Source organism: Colletotrichum scovillei (assembly GCF_011075155.1).
Source record: "Colletotrichum scovillei strain TJNH1 chromosome Unknown Contig00007, whole genome shotgun sequence".
Classification (NCBI taxonomy): domain Eukaryota; kingdom Fungi; phylum Ascomycota; class Sordariomycetes; order Glomerellales; family Glomerellaceae; genus Colletotrichum; species Colletotrichum scovillei.
The window spans coordinates 2,783,305-2,804,961 of NW_023336265.1; the positions used below are offsets into that span (position 1 = coordinate 2,783,305).

A 21,657-nucleotide genomic window follows, 5' to 3' on the forward strand; every position below is an offset into this window, starting at 1 on the left:
GCCGCGCTCTCTTGAAGTATCAAGGGCCGCCAAAACTCAATTCTATGCGGCCATTGTTCGATAGACGACTGTTGGGACAAATTTGAGAGTTCCTAAAGCCTCTCAATTATGAGAGCCATACAGACTCTAACGTCAATCTCAACTCCTGCGAAAGAGGTGGAAATGGGCATCCGAAAACTTTCACGTTGTTGACTTTTCAACTCATCGTGCGGCCCCTTCTAGACCACCTCTTAACATGCAGGGCTGGGGAAGTGAAAAAGTATTCCAATAGTCAACGGGCGTGGCGCCTTGTTGCTAGTAGAAGGGCATGCGAGCTGAACGCTTGCTTGATTATTGCCCATCAAGCCTTGAGCGTCGGGCTCTCGCCGACACGAACATGCAAGAAGCCGCATGGAGTAATACATTGCGGTGGAATTGCGACAGTAAAACTGCATGTTCAATAACCACAAAATCCGGCGACGAGGCGTGTGCGGAGAGTCGCTGGTGCTTATCTGGCCGTGGCTCGCGTTGGGCGTATTACGTCTTCTCCCCTGTCAATGTCGCAAGGTCGCCGTCAACGCCCCTCTGGATTTCGGCACAGATAGCCGGCGCTACTTTGACCGACGGACAGTCTCCGACCAAGAACCACGAAGGCCTTTCGAAAAAGCTGGATTCTGTACAATACACATCTAAGGAATAGCCCTCGAACCCTTTACGGATAGCATGCAACGTCGTGAATCGTAGTCAACCCCCTCAGTCCGAGGTCGTCGGGATGCTCCACCAGCACACCACACCACGCGAAGCACGTCTTCGCCTCTTAATTTGATATCATCATGAAGGATTCGCGGGTCTTTGCCGCAGGTATTTCTTGTTGGTTCATATAAGTACACCAGCAAAAGGTTGTCGAGTTTTCTCGACGCCAAGTGGAATCCTCTTGCGTAGACCCTGCTCCTAAAAGACTTGAGTTTTTGTAGCTTATCGTTGGACTGCAACAGAACCAAAATGGGCGTTCCAGAGCAAAACCCAATACCAATTGCGGCTGAATTGCCTCCGGCCCAGCAAAAAGACGACGGCTCCGGATCTGAAAGTGTTATTACACCGGCCGCGAGCAATCGAAAGGATGATATTGATCCCAAAGACGAGAGGGCTTTCGTAGGTTCCCGACATGCTTTGTGCGGTCAATGCAGTAACTGAACTATTGTACAGCTTTGGCGCCTGGATCTGTTCTTCTTGACAATTGGTTTCTTGGGTTACATGTTTAAGTGAGTGTTGACTGAGCTTCTGCCGAATAGGGTGAAAACTGACACCCCTTGATAGATACATTGACCAGACAAATATCGTATGAGCTCGGTTTCTGTACAGTCTGGCAAATACAGATACTGACACGACGTGCTTTAGAGCAATGCATACGTCTCAGGGATGAAAGAAGACATCAACCTCTTGGGGAACGAGCTTAACTACTTTACGACATTCTTCAAGTGAGCCTGCACTTTCTACTGGACATCAGAGTCGCAATCTAATAGTGATGTGCCATGCAGCATCGGGTACATGATCATGCTGTATCCTTCATGCATCATCATCTCCCACTTTGGCCCCTCGAAATGGCTGCCAGCATGCGAAGTTAGTTTTCACAGAGACCTCCTTACGCGACGACATACTAAGTGACATCACAGCTCATCTGGGGTATCCTCACATGCTGCCTGTCACTTGTCACCAGCGCGAAGCAGGTAATCCACCCCCGGCCCAATGCATCGCATCCAGCGTATCGCTGACTCCGAAGCAGGTTTACGGCCTTCGTTTCCTCATTGGCTTCTTTGAGGGCACTGCTTGGCCCGGTTACTTTACCCTCATCAGCCAGTGGTACATGCCCCACGAGGTCGCCCTACGCATGAGTCTCTACAACATTGCTCAGCCAGCTGGGGCGATGCTTTCGGGCGCGATGCAAGGGGCGCTTTCAACAAACTTTGAGGGTCTGCATGGACGTTCTGGCTGGCGCTGGGCGTTCATAATCAATGTAAGCTGCGGCGTAGTCCTTGAAGCCGATGCTTGGTATGACTGACTTGACTTCTTTCAAGGGTGTTTGTACCATAGCCGTAGCTCTCGCTGCGTTTTTCATTCTCCCCGGCTACGTGAGTGCTTTTGTGCTCCCCATTAGTTTTCCATGGGGTACCGAAAACAGAATCGCTGATCAACGAAAAGCCCGAACGCCCGAATCCCCTTGCAAAGTTCTACTTAAAGCAAAAGCACATTGATATTGCCCTTGCCCGTGCTCGCAGGGTCGGCCGCAAGCCTCAGATTGGCATCACGATCAAATCTTTCGTTCGATGTTTCAGCTTCTGGCAACTATGGGCCTTCGCTAGTGAGTGTTGACAGTCTTATTACTCTTCAGCATCTATACTGACATTACACACCACAGTCGCGTGGCCCATCGGCGGCAACTTTACGCCAGCCAGTTACTTCAACTTATGGCTCAAGTCTTTGAAGAACGCAGATGGATCGGTCAAATAGTGAGTACTGGCCTTGCTCTTAGAACTTCAAGGACACACTGACGGATCCCCCAGCTCTGTTGCCATGCTCAACTACTTGCCCATCATCGGCCAAGCCGTCCAACTCGTGGCAGAGCTGCTCTTCAGTGGTCTCAGTGACTACTTTGGTGTTCGACTGCCATTCTTACTTCTGCATTCAGTAATCATCTTGGATCTTCAGACTTCATCTTGCTTGGCTAATATCACGCAGGTCATCAACATCACTTCACAGATCATCCTCATCATACGACCCAGTAACCAACAAGCCTATATGGCTGGCTGGTATATGAACTACATCGGAGCGTAAGCAAGACCTGCACAAAAGCTCCTGAATAACCAATCTAACTCTATCAGTGTCTCCACGATGCTTCTCTGCTCATGGGCGTCCGCCCACCTCCAAGGCGAGCCCGAGGTGCGTACCGTCCTCTTCGCCAGCGGAACCGTCCTCGCCTACATCATGAGCGCCTTCATCCCCATTGTCGCGTTCCCGGCATCCGAGGCCCCGCACTGGCGTATCGGCGCGAAGCTCTACCTCGCCTTTGCCTTGGTTTCGGCTGTCATTTTCGTTGGGATTCACTTTGCTTTCAAGTGGGAGGAGAAAAAGAAGGCGAAGGAGGCGGTCAAGGAAGGTTCGACTGGCGAGCCTGATAATGCGCATTCGGGTGTCAAGTCTGTAGATAGTGGGGAGATTTCTAGCACTGTTGCTGGTGAAGAGGCTTTGGGAAAGTTTCAAGACAAGCCCTGATTGCTGAGGAATACAGGAGCCGGAGTGTAGTTTACAAATGATGGAAGGATCTTTGATGCTCGGTCTACTGAAGTCGAAACCTCGCACTCAAATGGCCGAAAACAAAGTAGGGATACGAATGCTCCTCTGTGCCGAAAACTTCCCAAAGGAGCACCGAGATACATCCCATTCAACGTTGCAGCATTGGGGTCACGTAGTATATGAAAACCTCCCTGACGCCAGTTCTGTCCGCTGTTGCTGGCATTATTCCAATGTCTCTGCTGTCTAGAGTATTATTGTGATTGACCTATATCCACAATGAATTTTCAAGTTCCATGGTCCCATCTAAGCTTTATACAAAGCAGTTCAGGCTACTTTCCCCCTTAACCCCCGGGCATTCAACTCAAAACGGCACAAAGATATTCGTCTCTCTATTTCGGCGTAAGGGGAAAGGTTCTTTGTCGCGGTGAAGACCTTGCGTTCCTTCCACTTTATTCTCAGCGTTGAGACGGGTCTCCCTGACACTCAGTATTCAAGACCAAGTTCCTTAGATCTCGTAGGACGAAGATTTCTATACAATACTTTGGCTTTCCAGTGCATTAATTCTCCTTCATGCTGCAACTCGTATTGAAAACTAAAAGCAGAAGTGAAGGGCAACCCGCCGGATTTGAAATAGAAAGATTGAAGTCTCGAAGTCGGGTGCCATTGCTTGATAATTATGCTACAGACTTATGTTGTCTACTCAGTCGTTCCAATAACAGCCCTTGGGTCTTGACTCTATATCCGTAGAGGACTTTCTTCAAATATTGATAGTTTCAGGACTGCAATAGACCGAGATGATACAACACGAGCTTGCCGCTATGCCAAATCCACTCTTTCGCCCATCAACACGTTGGGTGACGACACTTTCTGTGTTAAGGATGCTACTCATACGACATGTTGGGTACAGATACTTGCGCCTTTGGTCAGACAGGTCTAGTAGTAGCTTATCGAAGAACGCTTTGGATCATCGCCATCCTTGAAAATGGATGCAAAGGGCTCAGGTATCATCGTCCGTAAGTTGGCTTAGTCACAGTAATCGCATAACATGTCTAGATGCCTGACTCTTGATGATAGTCGTATCCAGCCAACCGCAGTAAATTGCCTGAATACTTACGAATCCTCGATCACATTCTTCATGGCCTTCAGGAGCCTTCAAGGTTTCAGCACTTAAGAGAATCTCGAAGAGGCGACGTTTTTGTCCGGGAATCAGGAGGCCCTGGCCTTCTTCGGTCCAAGATACTGGAGGTTATCAACCCTGAAATCCTTGCCATGCTGCAGGGTGAGAAAATCAGGTCGGAATCTCTCCTTCGGGTGAAAGAGTACGAATATGCAACCGACGGCTCTTGCCCTTGGGCAGTGTATCTTCATGTCATCTGCAACCAGAATAATACTGCCGGTATATATGCCGGCCAGTCGCAGCTCCTCAAAAGACGTATAAGAGAGCACACCCGGGAGCGGTCCCAATTCCAGCAGAGAATCGAAGCCGAGAGAAACATCGGGGATCATGAAAAGTTGCCCTCCAGTCATATTGCCTTTTGGGTTCTGAGGGGAATGAATGATATCTGGCTCAGATTTGCACAGTTGCCACGGCAACCCGCCACCGAGATTGAAAAAGATCGACAACAGCTACTCTTGACAATTCTCGAAGAGTACGCCGCCCTAATCTTCCGGACACTGCCACTGAGCGAGCTAGCTCTTAGGCTGCCCCCAGACATTGAACTTCAGCCTTATCCTTGGGCTGGGCTCAATATCTGTGATCCCTTGGACCAGCTGATAAACGGTCCGAGGTTATACGCGAAGAGCTCCAAGAATAGCAAAATGGGGAGACTTGGACTTCAACTTAATGAAGAGTTCTGAAGGCATGTGGACATCTCGAAAGGCGACTCGGAAACTTTTCCCATCGTCTGCGGGGAGTGTAGGGATGCATCGACTGGTCGACTAGATGAGGAGCCCTTATTTGAAGTGTCATCAGGAGTTTACCTGGCCATGTCGAAGCACTGCAACAAATGCAGCCAAAGGCGCATGCATGTGCCAAGGGATCATGCCCGCCCCTGGAAGACCTTCGGTTCTGCCAAGAGGACGTACCTCAGATCGAGAAGTCAGCTTGCAGCAGATGTGGTCGATTTCACAATGATGACCTCTTACGAACTTGCGCTGTGGATTCAGTCGCACGGAATTCAGGCCATGTCCTCGGAAAGAAAACACAACCTATTGGCGCGAGCCGAAGACATTCGGAAGAGCCTGCTGGCTGCTCAAGACGGGAAGCAGAAACCAAGCTCTGGAAATGAAGAAAGTAAGGCGGCTGGCTCTGAGCGTGATCACAAAGTGATATTGCCACAATGGATGCTCGGGAGATCTTGGAGACAATGAGAAACTAGCGAGATATGGCAGGAGTTAGATATTAGACTTATCAATACACTCACCGAGTGGTCTTTGTCTGCAAATGCCAAGACACATCGGCCAATTAGCCTGTGGCGGTCGTACCATCGCCTCTCCACCTTGAATCCTACCGAATATCGGGACTGCACTACTAGCCTACATCTCTTGGAACCTATCGCCCCATCTTGTCCACGGCTCAGTTGAACGCCAGCTTATTCAGTCTATGGGATAATCTCAAGAATATAGACTATGATTTATTCAGGTTGTCTTTAATCTACAAGTTATCAAGGCAGTTACTTCATTTCCCATCGTTCTTGTGCCGCGACCGGGGTGAAAAGTAGTCAATCTCGCTCTCAGGAATAACCTCTATGATCCTCGAATGATCCCGCCCCCGACCCTCAAAGTACTCCCTAAGATCATATCGCCGCGAAGGCCTGCCGCGAAACTGCTCCCATCGATTACTTCCCGCCTGTGGCTGATGGTCCGGGCGATGCTGATGCTTTCCGATAGTAGCGGCATCACTCTTTGGGTGACTGTGTCTATGCTCGCTGATTACCGAACCACTACGTCTCGGCACATCCATACCCCGCCTCGTCGCCTGATTGTCCCTGTTGCTACTTGTACTCGTAGAGGAGGAAGAACTCGAGCTTCTTTCGTTGTGTTTCTTGTATCGATCGTGATGTGGCGGTCTCACAGTGACAGGCACAGGAGCTCTCCTGACTGGAGCAGGACTTCGTCTCATCGGGATCGGACTCCGTCTCACAGGCCCAGATCCCCAGCTCATACGCCTCCTGGCTCCTCCACCACCACCTCCCCCTCCACCAGGAGGCCGTCTTGGAGGACGGACGTCAACAATCTGCGCCGGCCCGTCACCCTGGAAGATCTGCTTCACCATCATGCGCGTATAAGTCACTTCTCTCTCCGTCCGCCTCGCCATAACCCGCATAACCTCGTCCCCAAGCTTCTTTACATCGTCCTTGATCTGCCACCAAATGAAACGGTGCGCAAAATCACATTTGTACACCGCACTCCAGTCCGCAAAACTGTTTTGCTCACCGTGCTTCTCGAAATCGGCCCGGACCTTCTCGTCGAGATCCCCCTCGCCCCACGGCGCGCCGTTGTGAATGGCCTCGGCGCGGTACCCGCTCGCGATGAGGAACGGCCGCTCGAGCTCTTTGAAGGTGCGCCAGAGGTCGCGGAGGGTGAGGTAGTGCAGCGGCAGCGTCTGTTCCGCGTAGGAGAGAGCGGAGCGGGCTTCGTGGCTGGCGTGGCGGTCGCTCAGGTTGTAGATGCGCTGGCGCAGCTTCGTCTTTGTGCGAATTTCTCGAGACTGGTGTCGTAGGGCTTGTCTCTCTTCGCAGAGTTGTTGTCTGAGGTTCCCTAGTGAGTCTCGTATTTCGTTGGGCGCCGATCTTATTGTTGCGACGAAATTACCGTAAAGGGCTATCAAGTTGAGAGTTGTGAGAGCGAATGAGAGAATGCCCGTCACGAAGGATACCCAATTCAGTGAGTTGGGGACTTCTGCCGCCATCTGGGGCTATCGATGGCTTCCATGCAAGATCATGATGATCTCGGGTCTCATTTCTGCAACTTGCAACCAAGGGCTGTGCTCGCGTCTTAAGGTAGACAAGAAAGAATGAAGCTGGGTTGCGTGTAAGTCTTCACGTGGTTGCTAGTGTCTCTCATCAGCGCTACTTTGCTGTTAGCCCGAACCAGTTTAGATGGCGACATAGCGTTGCCAGTTGTCCAAGGATCGTGAGCTATCCGTTAACTAAAACTCAGAATTTCACCCGTTGATTCGTTTGTAGAGCTCAACCTATGGGAAGTAGACTGCATGGGCTGCATCCCTCTCATAAGGCCGGCACGTTATGTCCAGTCGCCTCAACCTAAGCTCGCCACAGGAGATGAGCGCAACACTTTCGACAGCAACGCAAGGGTGTGCTTGCCATGAAGTCACAAGCCAATGCACCGGCTGATACGGGTATGAACCTATTATCCACAGCCAATGCGACTGACGTACAGCTTTGGACGTCCAACGCTGAAAGCACAAGGTGATGTGCCGGGGCGTAGGAACTAGAGAGATCCTTCAGACTACTCATGCGGCAGATGATCCCATAGTGTTGAGACCGCTTACAACATTTTGGAGAGTTTTGATTTGCAGCATTCGTTACAGACCAAATGTGAAGGCGATGTAACGGCTGCTCTCATCTGGTGTTAATGGCTGCGGAGCCACATTGGTGGAACTGAGCTATACTTCTCAAGCCAAGTCGTTCCCAGGCAAATTGAGTTCCGTCCATCTAAGGATTGGCGAACACTTCGCTACGTTGATGAACTTCATGTACTGTGGTCCATTGAAATGAAACACTGGCAAAGAAAATAATGGTCTCAATTGCCTTAGGTCAACTTGTGTTTCTTTGAGGAAACGAGGGTGTAGTCAAAGAAAGGAGCTACGAGAAGGTCGTCCCCCACCTCGGACAAGGATGAGCTCCAGCACTCTTATCGATAAGCACTGACGTCCATCCCGCCGTGGGGTAAGGACTCACCGGCGCAATCCAAAAATTTCCCGACTTCAAACCGCAAACCACAATCCACGGGGGAACAAGAGTCACGAAGTGACCAACAACCACAACAATGACCGCCCCAACAGCAACAATGGAGCCCGAGGTCAACGAATCCTTCGACCCAGACCCCGTCGTCGCCTCCTACGATGTCTTCTTCAACCCCTCCCTCCCGCAGGGCCGCAAGCTCTGGGTCCTCCAGCAGCCCAACCGCACCGACCCGCGCACCACCGCCCCGACCGAGATGCGCCTCAAGGGCCGCTCCGGCATGGTCGAGGTCGACGTGCCCCTCGACTACACCCAGTCCTACGACAAGGAGAAGGGCATGAAGTGGGGCCGCCAGCTGAAAGCCAGTCTCGAGTCCAAGAACGGCGGCACACACGGCCTGTCTGGCGGCTTCGGCGTCGGCGCGCCGCCGCCTAGGCAGAAGAGACGCGGCGACGTCGATTTGGAGGATGACTTGTACCTCGAGTGGCCCGAGGCGGTGCGCCAGGACAAGGTCCTCCGCACGCAGACGCTCGGCGGTCAATGTCCTGACCATAAGGAGGTTCAGTACATGATTGGCGTCTTCCAAGGAAGTGAGTTTCTCCTCTCGCCTCCCCTTCTAGCCCTCGACATGTCCAGTCTACTAACTACAACTTCCCCTGCTCAGAGGACCTCCACCTCACCCCCGTGACGAACCTCGTCCACCTCCGCCCCCAACTCCACCACGTCGACGCCGTAGCCCAACAAGAGCGCAACGCCTCCGCCGCAGCGGCCAAGGAATCCGCCGCGGCAGCAGCCGGGCCCGGAGGCGCAGGCGGCGCGGGCCCCCAATCGGCCGCCGCGCGCGCGATCCACATGACCATCAAGACGACCCAGGACGGCGCCACCGCAAAGAGCGAAACCATGGCCGACCGCCTCCGCTCCGTCCAGATGGAGAACTGGCGTAAGCTAAAGTACACCGACGAGGACAACGAGGCGGCCTGGGAGATTTACCAGGAGAGTCTCATCATGCGCGCTCCCGGGGAGAAGCCCGCGCCCATCGCCGACGAAGAGGACGAGGAAAAGAAGAAGAAGGCCGCCATTGACGGGGCCGAGGAGGAGAAGCCAGTGGTGGATCTGGCTGACAAGGTGGCGAGGTTGGAGACCAAATGGGGCGATGACGAGCTCTTGGAGGCTGTCAGCGGTATCAAGAAGCCAAAGGTCCCGACGAAGGCGGAACTGGAAGCTGAGGCGGCAGCTGTGGCCGCTGCTCAAGAGCAGGCGCGCAAGGTGAAGCCCAAGGCCCGGGGTGCTGTGGGCGCACGGCGTGGAGGCAAAGCAAGAGCTGCGCCTGCGCAAGCATCCTCAAGCATGGATCTCACATAATGAACTGTCAGTCTACTCGACGGGAGGGTTCGTTTTGCATAGCTTAGGCGTTACAGTGTTATAGATAAGGGATCACTCAGAAAAGATGAGATTTTGCTTAAACTTCAAATGCAGATTTTATTTTGCTTTAACTAGCAAGACTGGTCTCGACCCACCCCTGATACTCATATGGCGGCGCCATCTCATAGAGTCGTGTGCGTATTGTACACAAGATATGTTTGTGCATATTGCCACGGGACAAGCCATCGTCGCATGTTGAAGCCTCCATCAAACTGCAGTCCCAGTACTACAGCCCAGCAGCGGCCCCAAAGCCCTCAAAAAATCACGGGCCATGCGTCGTAAGACCCTTTATATCCCAAGCATCCCAACGCGTTTCTTCAGTCAATTGTAATGCGCTCCAACCGCGAATGGCGCAATGAACGCCGCGATTGCACGTTCTCTTCCACTAATATATCCCCTTACTGAAGCAATTCGACATCCAAACCAATGGAGTGCATGAAGAGGTTGACAGTGGCCAACCGAGTAGTTGCCATGGCGCCCGGGAGCGTCTTTGCGTGCGCAACGGTGTCGAGGACGCGGTCCTTGACAGCAAGGACCAGGCGTTGCTGCTGCTCAGGGTTGGCACTGACACCAACCGCAGCGAGGAGCTGCCAAACCACAACGTCTTCTCCGGTGTTGACGCTGCCGGGGAAGATGTGGTGGAGGGTGGGCTCAAGCTTGTTGAAGAACATGTTGAAGGTTTGTTCCCTGGAAAAGTGTTAATACATGTGGGTGCTGACTAGATGTTGCTTTACTTACCACTCAGCCCACAGCTGAGGGCTACCTCCGCCACCTTGCTTCAGAAGCTCGGCTCGGCTCAAAATGAGAGTCAGCATTGAGCATCCAACCCGAGTCTTGGCAATGAGATCAATGTTCAACTTGGTGCTGATAAGACCAAGAACGCCCGTCACAATGTCCAACTCCGTCTCGTTGAAGTAAGCAAACAGGCTCGGCATGACGGCTGCCGAGAAAAGCTCAATGCTCTCACGCATAGCAGCGTTGAGGCTGACCTCGCCGTCAGTGGTCTGAGCTCCATAAACCACATCAAGCTGGTCCAGGTGGATAATGATCATGGTCAAAATCGTGGTGCGCTGTTCGAAGCTGATGTGGCGGAAGACGCGGGGAATGGCCTTCTTGCCCTTGGGGAAGGACAGGAATGCAATGAAGGGGTGGAGGGTAGTAGCGCCAATAGGCTCATGGACCTTAAGATCGTTCCAGAGCTGCGCATTGTAGGCTTGAGCCGTCTCCAACCACTCCTGGTGCTTGGCATGGAACTCTTCGTCGTTTCCATTTGTGGGAGGAGGGGGAATGAAGCGGGCATGATCTTCCATCTTCATAATGGTGTTGTAGACCTTCTCAATGTTTCGCAAGATAGCCTTGCGGTCCAGGCTGTTCGACTCGCCGTGACGCTTGCCGTTACCAGGACGGTTGGCATCTCCACTGCTGTCAGTTCGCTTGATGTTCAGGAGGGGCTTGGGCGTCTTCGCGTTGCTGAAGGAAATCTTTCCGAGACTACCAGCGATGACCAGCTGGGGGTTCTTCGGCTTGTTCTTGGCAGCCTCGACAGCACGTTGAACTTGCTGCTCCATTCGCTGAACATGGTTTTCGGCCGCACGTCCCTGTCTTCTCATGTTGCCCTGGCGGCTGCCGGTTTGGAAGAGGTAGGTTTGAGCAAAGTTGTTCAACGGCTGGTTGGGGTTCTGACGCTGGCCGCCACGGATCTGGCTAAGGACCTGGTAGTAGAAATCCTCAGTCAACGAATCGTCGTTGGTGTTGTCAATAGGGTTGCCAGTGGCCGAGACCAGTTGCTGCAGCTGGATGCGGGTAACGAAATTCTTGTCTTGAGGTGTCATAAGGCCATTATCCTTGGACAGGAGCCAAATCTTGTGATTGCGCTTAGCACGTTTGGTTTCTTGGTCAAGGTAAGCGGCCTTCTCGTCCTCTGACAGGTGTGCAAGATGCTGCTGCTGTTGCTGCTGCTGCTGATTAGCGGATGGAACCCGTCCCATGGAACCTTGCGAACGGTGTCCTTGGTGGCCGTGGGCCGGGTGATGAGCTTGAGGGCCATGAGCGCCAAGCCGTGCGGCATCACCTGAGAGTCTGTTGGGGTTCTGAAGAATCTGAGTCGGCTGCGAAGGTGGGGCCTGGGAGTGAGGAGGCTGAGCAAGCGGGCTGGGAGTTCCTTGAACGGGCGGGGTCGGCTTGGAGGTAATAGACTGAGGTCTCTGCAGAATCTGTACGGGATGTCCATGGCCAGGATGCTGTTGAGGCTGGCCACCGCGCTGTTGATGATGTTCAACACCATGGAAGGACTGCTGTTGGGCAGGCTCGGGCCGTCCGTAGCCGTACTCAGGCCCTGGGTAGCCCTGAGGAGGCGGCGCGGATTCCGAGAAAGCTGGCTGAGGGGTTCGTTGGGTGGCTTGCTCTCGCATTGCCTTCTCCACCTCTTCCAGACTCATGACCTTCCTGCTGGCGGACGGAACAGCCTGCGGCTTCGGGGAAGGCTCGGGGATAGCGGTCTTCTTGGAAGGCATGCCCCAAAGCGACGCGTCGACGTGCAGGTCGGGAATGGGTTCCGCATCCTTGTACTTCTCATAGCCAGTGCGAACAGGTCTGGGGGCCTGCTGGCTTTGGGGGTAGTAGTATTGCTGCGGATGTTGGGCTTGCTGATAATGCTGCTGAACGGGCGCAGGAGCAGGAGCAGGCTTTGCGGCAGGAACTTGACGGCTGTAGCGGACCTGCTCCTCTTCGATGGCGTCAGACACCTTTGCCGTTTGGCCAAAGAAGTCGAAGTCCTTTCCGACAGGGGCATTCGAGATGGTAGTCGGGCCACCACCTCCGAAAGTATCGTCGTTGAAAGCATCGCCGCTTTCCTCGAGTTGATCGCCTAGTCCATCATACGTATCGTCGAATTCGACAGCGTCGTCGTCCTCGGCATCGCCGCGCGAAAGGCCGGCGAAAGGATCGTGGGTCTGAGAGAAGCCTGGCGCCGCCGTGTTATGGCCAGCAGGGCGTGTAGGGTCGAAGCCGAAAAAAGACATGTTGAACAACTAGTCCGTCTTCGTTTCAAATAAGAGAAATAGCTGTATACTAGGTCGTGGTCAGCATCGGAGTTGGGTCTCTGATGAAGTGAGGCAAATAGATGCTGAGGAAGAGATGTTGGAGATAGCAAGGTAGGGTGAGAGAAGGGAGAAGCCCAAGGACTGAGATGGGCCTGAGAAGCTCAAGAAGGGAAAGAGTGAGTGGTCCCTCCCGCTTCATAGGATCATCGTAGCTAGAGTGGTGTGGCAAGGAAGCTGCCCGGCATCTCTCTCGCCTCCATGAGTCCAGGCAGTGGCCGCAGCTGCCGCTGTAGAGATGGACTGCAGGGACAGAAATCGTGACAAGAAGCCCCCAGTAACTCAAAATCAAGATCAAAAAGACAAGAGAGTTTGTGCGACTTACCACTAAGAGAACGAGAGATCTGTGGATTTAGGTGTAGCAGCTCGCAAAACTATCATGATGTCGTCAAAGACAAATTCCAAAACGGAGAGCAAAGCGACAAGGCATAAACAGGGGTGCTGTGGCCGGGTCTGCTCAGTGAATTGACATCCAGAGACAAGGTATTCACCAGAGCACAAGGTTGAACACAATGCGCCAGGTGAGATTCGGAGCGTGAAAGGAAGCAAAAAGAGTCGCGTCGCTGAGGTTGGGTTGCGATGGCCAAAGTGGTGATGCACCATTCGCATCCGTGGGGAGGAATTGAGGCTCGAGAGCCTTGGGACCCCACTACATGGCTCACTCCGAGCCAATGAGCAAGCTTGAACAGCTTAGCTGGGAGGACTGGAGTCACGTGAAAGGTTAGTCATACGCCGGCTGCTTGGGGGATGGCCTGGGGATAGCCCCTCTCGTCATCGTGGCCTGTATTTGCTCGCCGAGTGTGGATAGAGGGGTCCTAGCCAGGGATCTGGATGGGTGACACCCATCATCAACTGCACCCTGCTTTCTAGGTGATGCAATCACACTTGTCCGGGCTGGAATGATTCTGTGGTCTGTCTAGATTTGTTCAACTGTGTAGGAAGCTTAAAATTGGGAGACTCACAGTCCGCCACACACTGATGGTTGCTGTCAATATCTCTTGAATTAAACTGAAAAGTGGATATGTCTGCAGCCTTGTTTAGAATGCTGCCTTGAGGCATCCTGTGAACAGTATTTATCTGTTTTATACTGACCATTCACCTTGTTTCACTCATGATAATGTCAACATCTTGATATTGTGGATAAAATTGAGCTGGATTCATCTCGACAACTGAGAGGTCAGTGTCTATAGATTGTTTGCATTGTAAGGCTGTCTTCGACATCCCCCGTGCGAATGAATAGCTCAGTTCAGTCGGCAATCTATATGTTGTCCGATGTCAGAAAAACGATTACCAAGTGTTAGCAACAGAGCAGGAGCTCAAACCAAAATTTTGCTACTTCAGTTGTGAAGCATGGAGGCTCATGACAATAACCAATATCACTGAAGGCCTCAACTCTCGTCTCGACTCTTCTCAATACCTAGCTGTGCTGTTTAGTCGACTCCCTTGACTCAGCCATCAAACATCGATAAGAAATCGGTGGGTTACGCACATATTCCAAGCTCTCTTCTCACATTTGAGCACATCGATGAGCGATACTGGCCAGATTCAGTTGGAACGTAGGGCACTTGTGACGCCAGACAGGAATCTACCGCCCAGCCGGGCTCATCTGCGCGGCAAGCCTACCAAGCAATCACAAGGAAGCGACATGTTGACGGGTTCATCCCGTTTGGTGACCCCGAATCAACTCGACTAGAATAGACGGTCGAACATGGTGGCTGGCTGTCTCTTCGGAATGCTCCATGTACCAAATAAGGCGCTTGGTTACAGATTTGACGCTGCGGGCATAAGAGCACGACCAGCAAAGCGCTCTGTGCCCTGCATTGTGGTGTTCTGATCTTCCGGGCAGTCCGCTGTCAACGGTGCATCATGTATCCTTCGGGATGATTGTACATCTCTTGAAGAAGATCAGGCAGTCGCATGAACTGCTTTGGTCGAACGTTTCCAGATGCAAGAGCAAAGCCGAACGCGAGCACATGCTGACAACTGAATACCTCTGCACCTATAGTACCTATTGCTATGTCGTTGTTTGCAGACGAAAGAGTCGGTTGCAGCATTTGAGCTGAGCTCCCGGCACGAGCTTTTGGGGGCAAAAGGCACGGCGATCTTTGCTGCACGGCACCGGGCGGGATACGAGCGGCAAGCAGCTAAAGGGCACGGAAGCCACACGAGCCTAGCAACAGAGCCAATTTGGCGTTATCGAAATGTGCTCTATTGATTCGATGCTGAAAAAGTCGCCAAGAGCCGGGTGAGAATTCCACGATCCGACACTATTGAGGATGAGGTACTTTTCTCCCGGACTTCCACAAGAATCGCGACTCGTACGGTATTAGTAGGCCCATCGTTTGTGTGGAATCTTTGGATAAAATAAAACATGTCCAGACATCGAACTCAGCGTATCTGCACATTGAGCTAATATACACGAGGCAGCTTGATCTGCCAGGGGCAATTAAAATGGAAATGTGTACGGAGTACGAAGTACATGTCCATCGCAGAAGAAAGCACAGGGGGTTGAGAAGCTCTGGAACGCAGGGCAGAAGGGATGACAGTGAGTTTCAGACATGATGATTATCTTTTCTGGGGTATCAACCATGTGTACAAGCAGTACCTGCTCTAGACTATACGTGATAGCGTCCCTAAGTCTACCATTGCTGAATGGCAGGGTGAAGTTGGATGGTACGGAGAGATTTCCCGTCCATTGGGTCCCGTCGCTCAGCCAGTGCCAAATGGAAGAGAAAGCTCACCCTCTGACCCCTGGTCTACGGACCTGACTCCCAGGGCTGACGGGAGGCCGCTGCAGCAGATTCCGACAGTGGCCACGTTCCCTGTCCCCGATCGTATGGAGACAGGATGCCCAAGAGCTGGGAACGGGTACGCGGCAGCCCTCTGCAGCGGAAAGAGGTACGTGGAGGATACTTAGTTGTCAAAAGCATGCCATGCCCAGAATGCATGTCTCGTGTACTTTGTATCGTCTGCATCCGCGATTCTGTGGTGATACCTATTCGACCTCTCCCTGCCGTCGTCCATATGTTGCTCTGCATAAGCATTTTGAGAAATGCCCAGATAGAGCCATGTGGACTTTCGCACGTAATTATACATCCTCGTTTCTGCATGGGGTTTGTTAGAAAAAGATATGGGTGAATGCAGCTGTTGAGTTCAGGTCTGCTTCCATCAATCTCAGTCGCGAGAAGTGGGAGATACCTCGAGCTGGAAGCCGAAGTAGAGATTCATACAAGATTGAGCGTAAAGATACTTCTATATGCCCCCTGGCTGCTCTTTTTGAGTTGCAAACCTCCTGGGAGCAGGCCAGTTGTCGCCCCACCCCCTTTATTCCACCTCGCGGTACTTCCTGCTAGCGCTCCCTTTTCTCGGGGTGGACGCACCGCGTACGCTGCATTCGTACCTCCCAACCCTGTGAGATTCCTTCAGGTCCCCCAAATCCAGTGGGATGCGTGGCTGCTAGCGCGCTCCTGGTACTCCAGCTCCTCTGAACATTTTCCTGAAGCCATCCTTCTCTCTCAGCCGGTCGACTCGTACGAATACGTATCCCTTCCTGTGCACCTCTTTTCTATTTTTCCCCTTCCCTTCCCAGTCGCCCTTGTTCATCTCGGGGGAAGAACGGGATTTCTCTTATTCTTCCATTCTGCTTCATCCATTTTCAACCGAACCAGGCTTCCATTCAAGGCCTGAATACACCGGTCAAGATGGCGACAGGCTCAGCACGCTATGTGCGATACATTCTCTTCGCCTTCTTCGTAAGTTGATCCCCAGCTCCCACTCTGCGCGAGCGCAGTCAGCTCTGATCCCTAGACGCGCGGCACAATGCCTTTCGCATCTCGACGACATTCCCATGATACACACGTTAAAGAAACTTCATGACTTCGTGCTTACATCCACCTTCTCGCGCAGGGCCTCGCCGTTTTCTACTTCATTTCCCACTCTAGCTACGAGGGTGTAAGGCTTCAGGATGGCTCTTTCAGCAAACCCGGCGGTGCTCCAGCCGGCGGCCAGCAGCAACAGCAAGGCGAGAACAAGGAGGGCGAGAAGCCCAAGCAGCCCGCTCATTCCGAAACCAAGAGCCCCAAGGTCGGCGAGCCATACAACCCCAAGGACTGGCCCATGGCCATGACCCCGAACGAGCCTGGTTGGGATGAGCTCTCTGGCATTGCAGACGGCCCGCGCATGAATGCCACCTTCGTCACCCTCGCCCGTAATTCCGATATCTGGGACATTGCCCGCTCCATCCGTCAGGTTGAGGACCGATTCAACCGCCGCTACAACTATGACTGGGTCTTCCTGAACGACAAGCCTTTCGATGCCACCTTCAAGAAGGTCACCACCTCCCTTGTTTCCGGCAAGACTCACTATGGCGAGATCCCCAAGGAGCACTGGTCTTTCCCTGAGCACATTGACCAGGAGAAGGCCCGCAAGGTTCGCGAGGACATGGCCCAGCGCAAGATCATCTACGGCGACTCTGTGAGCTACCGCCACATGTGCCGTTTCGAGTCTGGTTTCTTCTTCCGCCAGCCGGCCATGATGAACTACGACTACTACTGGCGTGTTGAGCCCTCCATTGAGCTCTTCTGCGATATCCACTACGATCCGTTCCGCTTCATGAAGGAGAACAACAAGAAGTACAGCTTCGTTCTGAGCTTGTACGAGTACGTCGAGACCATCCCCACTCTCTGGGACAGCACCAAGAAGTTCATCAAGAACCACCCCGAGCACATTGCCGAGGGCAACTCCATGGGCTTCCTCAGTGACGACGGTGGTGACTCTTACAACCACTGCCATTTCGTAAGTTGGCCTACTAAGAGGACTTTGCTAGTGACATTGCTGACTGAGACTAGTGGTCCAACTTTGAAGTTGGTGACCTCAACTGGCTCCGCTCAAAGGCCTACATCGACTACTTCGAGTCCCTCGACCAGGATGGTGGTTTCTTCTACGAGCGTTGGGGTGACGCGCCTGTGCACTCCATCGCCGCCGGTCTCATGCTGCCGAAGGACCAGATTCACTTCTTCAACGATATCGCCTACTACCACGTTCCCTTCACCCACTGCCCCACTGGCGAGAAGGTTCGTCTCGACAGACGCTGCCATTGCAACCCCAAGGACAACTTTGACTGGAAGGGCTACTCTTGTAAGTTGGCTGTGATAATGACCTCTTCGCAAACACCACTAACAATGAATCAGGCACGAGCCGCTACTTCGAGATCAACGGTCTGGACAAGCCTGAGGGTTACGAGAACCAGCAGGACTAGAGCAAAACGGGGGCGTGATAAAAGAGTGGCATGTAACAACAAATTCCAGAATTGGCCTTGGGTAAGGCCACCAATTGAGTTTACCTGCATCGATGAGAGGCACTGGTCAGGCACATGGGTACCAACTGTGGAGTGGCGTAAATGGTTCTGTAAGACTTGGACACGTTTTTTGCTGTGTAGATATAGGCAAATGGAAGGGTCCGTCTGGTGTTTCTCCAGCTTTAACTTGAACTTCTTGAACATGCCTGAAAATTGTGAAATCTCTTTTGGTATTTTGTACATTGTAGTAGTACACGTCTTGATATGTCTCATGGTGTCTAGTAGTCGTACACCGCAACAAGGCAGGAAATGCCCGTCCGCTCTGAATCCCTTCCACAGCGCCTATCCAAGCGTCTTCCACTCATATCATCCTCCAAACTGAAGACCTCCAACTTTAAGAAACAGTAGCCTTCTTGGGCTTCATCGTACCATACTTGGACCGGGAAGTAGCACGGTTGGCCACACCTCCGAGATCGAGCGCGCCACGGACGAGATGGTACCGCACACCAGGACAATCCTGACTGCGGCCGCCGCGGACGAGGACGACGCTGTGCTGCTGGATGTTGTGGCCTTCGCCGGGGACGTAGGCGGTGACGTGGCGGCCGTTGGAGAGGCGCACACGAGCGGTCTTGCGCTGGCCAGAGTTGGGCTTCTTGGGGCGGGTGATGCCGACCTTGAGGCAGACGCCCTTGAGGGCGGGAGCGTTGATCTCGGACAGGGCGGGGGAGACGGCGTGACGGGCGCGCTTGCCCTTCTTGTGGCAGCCCTATGATTTTGAATAATTAGTTAATATTTCGTGGAGGAAGTGAGGGAGGGAGGACGAACTCTCAGGACCTGCATGATGGTGGCATTTTGTACGGGCGTCGAGGAGAAGGATCGGATCAGGGGGGTGGTGATGGTGGTCGCTGTCGGTGTGAGGATGGATGCGGCGCGAGGGAAAGCCGCTGGCCTCATCGCCGGGGCGAAGAGGGATCTGAGGAGTGTGCTGGCCATGTCGGGCAATTGGTGTCGAGTGTATTCGGCGTCCAATTGCTGTCGTCACGATCTGGAAGCTATCGTCGCGACTGGGCACCTAGGTGTGCATTCGAATCCCTGGAGCTGGATTTTTTGCTTACCTAAGTCAATTGGCTATCGCAAGGGGTTGAACTTGAACGATAATCGGCGCCTCAGGCCAGAGGAGCGCGTTCCGTCCCCCGGACCCACTTCCGACCTTTTGCAACTCGGACCACGGACGGCATCGGCTTAGGTGACTCGCACTGGGCGGCTCTAGAGGTGCATCACATGCCCGTTGCAAGAATTCAAGTCCTGACGTAAGCGACTCTAGCGTCACCGTGTCACCCATAGAACCCCAAGAAACCCCTGGCATGTCGCCCATCTGGGTGCTACGCCGTCGGCTTTCCCCCAGACTTGGAGCAAAACTGGGGACTCTGGGACAGTGTTGGCCCCCCAGTGTCTCCCCCCGCTGCGGGATGGATATCCTCGGCTGAAGCGGGCGCTGTGTCTGTTCGCCAGCCGCCAGGTACCGTGGCTTCGAATGGCTTTGAGGTTCACGGCCTAGGGCGCACCGCATGTTTGACTTGTTTTGTGTGGCCTACTCTACTCTACCTACACATTACTCCTGACTTGCTCTCCTTGTCTACGATTAATCTTACCTTATCATCTCACGCTGTATTTCGGGAAACCGTTCAACGCCAATTGACCGTTTCCGTCCGGGCGTTTGCCTTCTCTCTGTTAGCTGCCACCGCACGGCCGAGCGAGACCATAAGTAGCCGAGGAGTTCCCACGATCCCCAGATCTTCCCGCACCTCCGGAGTTCTTCTTGCCCTGTTTTCTCTTTGCTATTACCGACTTGCTTGAGTGATCTCGAGACTATATACACACCACATCGTATACCATGTCGTCGATTGCTAGGGCCGTTCGCCCTGCTTTGAGAGGAAGCCGTGGTGTTGCTGCCCTCGCGAGGGTGAGGACTTGCACACCAGGCAGAGCGCTCTCCCCACTCCAGCAGTAAGTCCGCAACTCCTCGACTTCAAGCAAAGATACTAAAATATTTACCCTCTTCCAGAACCGCAAGACCCCTTTCCACCACCCAGCGCCGCCGCAATGCCGACCACTTTGACATCGCCGACATTCCCCCAACGCCCATCACCCACCTCTCCGAGGTCGAGGCCGCGATGCAGGAGGCGGTGAGCAAGTTCGCCAACGACGTGATCGCGCCCAAGGTGCGCGAGATGGACGAGGCGGAGAACATGGACCCGGCCATCGTGGAGCAGCTGTTCGAGCAGGGGCTCATGGGCGTCGAGATCCCCGAGGAGTACGGCGGCGCGGGCATGAACTTCACCAGCGCCATCATCGGCATCGAGGAGCTCGCGCGCGTCGACCCCAGCGTCAGCGTCCTCGTCGACGTGCACAACACCCTCGTCAACACGGCCATCATCAAGTGGGGCAGCAGCCAGCTCAAGAAGCGCTTCCTGCCCAAGCTCGCCACCAGCACCGTCGGCAGCTTCTGTCTGAGCGAGCCTGTCAGTGGTTCCGATGCGTTTGCGCTGGCGACCAAGGCGACCAAGACGGAGAGCGGGTATAAGATTAGCGGTTCCAAGATGTGGATTACCAACTCCAAGGAGGCCGACTTCTTCATCGTGTTTGCCAACCTGGACCCGTCCAAGGGGTACAAGGGCATCACGGCGTTCATTGTCGAGAAGGATGCCAAGGGATTCTCTATCGCCAAGAAGGAGAAGAAGCTGGGTATCAAGGCCAGCAGCACGTGCGTCATCAACTTTGACGATGTCGAGATCCCCAAGGAGAACCTCCTCGGCGAGGAGGGCGCGGGTTACAAGTACGCCATTGGTCTCTTGAACGAGGGACGTATCGGTATCGCGGCTCAGATGACTGGTCTCGCTCTCGGTTCCTGGGAGAATGCCGTCAGGTGAGACCGCCCCCTTTTTTTTTTTAAAAAAAAAAAAAAACTTCTTCGTAAACCTTGTCTTACTAACACCGCTAAAGATACGTCTGGAACGACCGCAAGCAGTTCGGCCAGCTCGTCGGCGAGTTCCAGGGCATGCAGCACCAGATCGCGCAGTCCTACACCGAGATCGCCGCCGCCCGCGCGCTGGTCTACAACGCGGCGCGCAAGAAGGAGGCGGGCGAGAACTTTGTCATGGACGCCGCCATGGCCAAGCTGTACGCCAGCCAGGTCGCTGGCCGCGTGAGCGGTCTCGCCATCGAGTGGATGGGCGGCATGGGCTTCGTCCGCGATGGCCCCGCCGAGAAGTTTTGGCGCGACAGCAAGATTGGCGCCATTTACGAGGGCACGAGCAATATCCAGCTCAACACTATTGCCAAGTTGTTGCAGAAGGAGTATACCGCATAAAGGGGGTGGTAGCTATCTCAAGTCTATCGTGATGTTAGAAGAGGGCGAATTGCAAAGTTGCAACGCTTTTTCCATGGGAGTCGTGTAGGTTACTAGATGGCGTCTTTTGTTAGTAAAAGCGACACGATTCGGTGTTGGGGCGCATTGCCTCGCGAATGATGATTCGTCAGATGCTCTATGAAATCTCATGTGGAAAGTCCCTAGAGCCTCATTGTTAAGTTGCGTCCCCTGCGTGATTCGAGTCTCGCCATACCGCGATGCCTCTATCCGCTCGTA

The 21,657-nt window shown here is 53.4% G+C and overlaps 7 protein-coding genes across 7 annotated transcripts; 4 read left to right on the top strand and 3 right to left on the bottom strand.

Annotated features, from left to right (window-relative positions):
• Positions 1-220: 220 nt before the first annotated feature.
• On the top strand, positions 221-3,249 carry HER10_EVM0011867 (major facilitator superfamily transporter; the record flags this gene model as incomplete). Its single annotated transcript, XM_035483162.1, has 12 exons — positions 221-1,131; positions 1,186-1,241; positions 1,297-1,318; positions 1,378-1,457; positions 1,518-1,599; positions 1,653-1,706; positions 1,763-1,993; positions 2,055-2,108; positions 2,179-2,338; positions 2,396-2,486; positions 2,541-2,786; positions 2,859-3,249. The coding sequence occupies exons 1-12, from the start codon at positions 982-984 to the stop codon at positions 3,247-3,249; spliced, it is 1,617 nt and encodes a 538-aa protein (XP_035331887.1). The 5' UTR covers positions 221-981.
• A 2,698-nt stretch (positions 3,250-5,947) lies between these two features.
• On the bottom strand, positions 5,948-7,180 carry HER10_EVM0010022 (uncharacterized protein; the record flags this gene model as incomplete). The annotated part of the gene is made up of 1 exon (XM_035479492.1): positions 5,948-7,180. One exon carries the CDS (start codon positions 7,178-7,180, stop codon positions 5,948-5,950), a length of 1,233 nt encoding a protein of 410 aa, XP_035331756.1.
• A 1,061-nt stretch (positions 7,181-8,241) lies between these two features.
• HER10_EVM0007106 (DNA-directed RNA polymerase III complex subunit Rpc37) lies at positions 8,242-9,557 on the top strand (the record flags this gene model as incomplete). The annotated part of the gene is made up of 2 exons (XM_035476672.1): positions 8,242-8,785; positions 8,860-9,557. The coding sequence occupies exons 1-2, from the start codon at positions 8,281-8,283 to the stop codon at positions 9,555-9,557; spliced, it is 1,203 nt and encodes a 400-aa protein (XP_035331574.1). The 5' UTR covers positions 8,242-8,280.
• A 124-nt stretch (positions 9,558-9,681) lies between these two features.
• On the bottom strand, positions 9,682-13,926 carry HER10_EVM0000394 (topoisomerase II-associated protein PAT1). The gene is made up of 2 exons (XM_035470179.1): positions 10,356-13,926; positions 9,682-10,304 (listed from the first exon to the last, which is right to left on the bottom strand). Exons 1-2 carry the CDS (start codon positions 12,635-12,637, stop codon positions 10,016-10,018), a joined length of 2,571 nt encoding a protein of 856 aa, XP_035331140.1. The 5' UTR covers positions 12,638-13,926; the 3' UTR covers positions 9,682-10,015.
• A 2,149-nt stretch (positions 13,927-16,075) lies between these two features.
• On the top strand, positions 16,076-18,216 carry HER10_EVM0005680 (glycolipid 2-alpha-mannosyltransferase). Its single transcript, XM_035475286.1, has 4 exons — positions 16,076-16,467; positions 16,622-17,509; positions 17,563-17,851; positions 17,905-18,216. The coding sequence occupies exons 1-4, from the start codon at positions 16,417-16,419 to the stop codon at positions 17,970-17,972; spliced, it is 1,296 nt and encodes a 431-aa protein (XP_035331488.1). The 5' UTR covers positions 16,076-16,416; the 3' UTR covers positions 17,973-18,216.
• Positions 18,217-18,267: 51 nt separating this feature from the next.
• Positions 18,268-19,112, bottom strand: HER10_EVM0012847 (ribosomal protein S12). The gene is made up of 2 exons (XM_035482227.1): positions 18,837-19,112; positions 18,268-18,777 (listed from the first exon to the last, which is right to left on the bottom strand). The coding sequence occupies exons 1-2, from the start codon at positions 19,002-19,004 to the stop codon at positions 18,406-18,408; spliced, it is 540 nt and encodes a 179-aa protein (XP_035331954.1). The 5' UTR covers positions 19,005-19,112; the 3' UTR covers positions 18,268-18,405.
• A 293-nt stretch (positions 19,113-19,405) lies between these two features.
• HER10_EVM0006652 (acyl-CoA dehydrogenase) lies at positions 19,406-21,657 on the top strand. The gene is made up of 3 exons (XM_035476232.1): positions 19,406-20,018; positions 20,077-20,937; positions 21,015-21,657. The coding sequence occupies exons 1-3, from the start codon at positions 19,906-19,908 to the stop codon at positions 21,379-21,381; spliced, it is 1,341 nt and encodes a 446-aa protein (XP_035331547.1). The 5' UTR covers positions 19,406-19,905; the 3' UTR covers positions 21,382-21,657.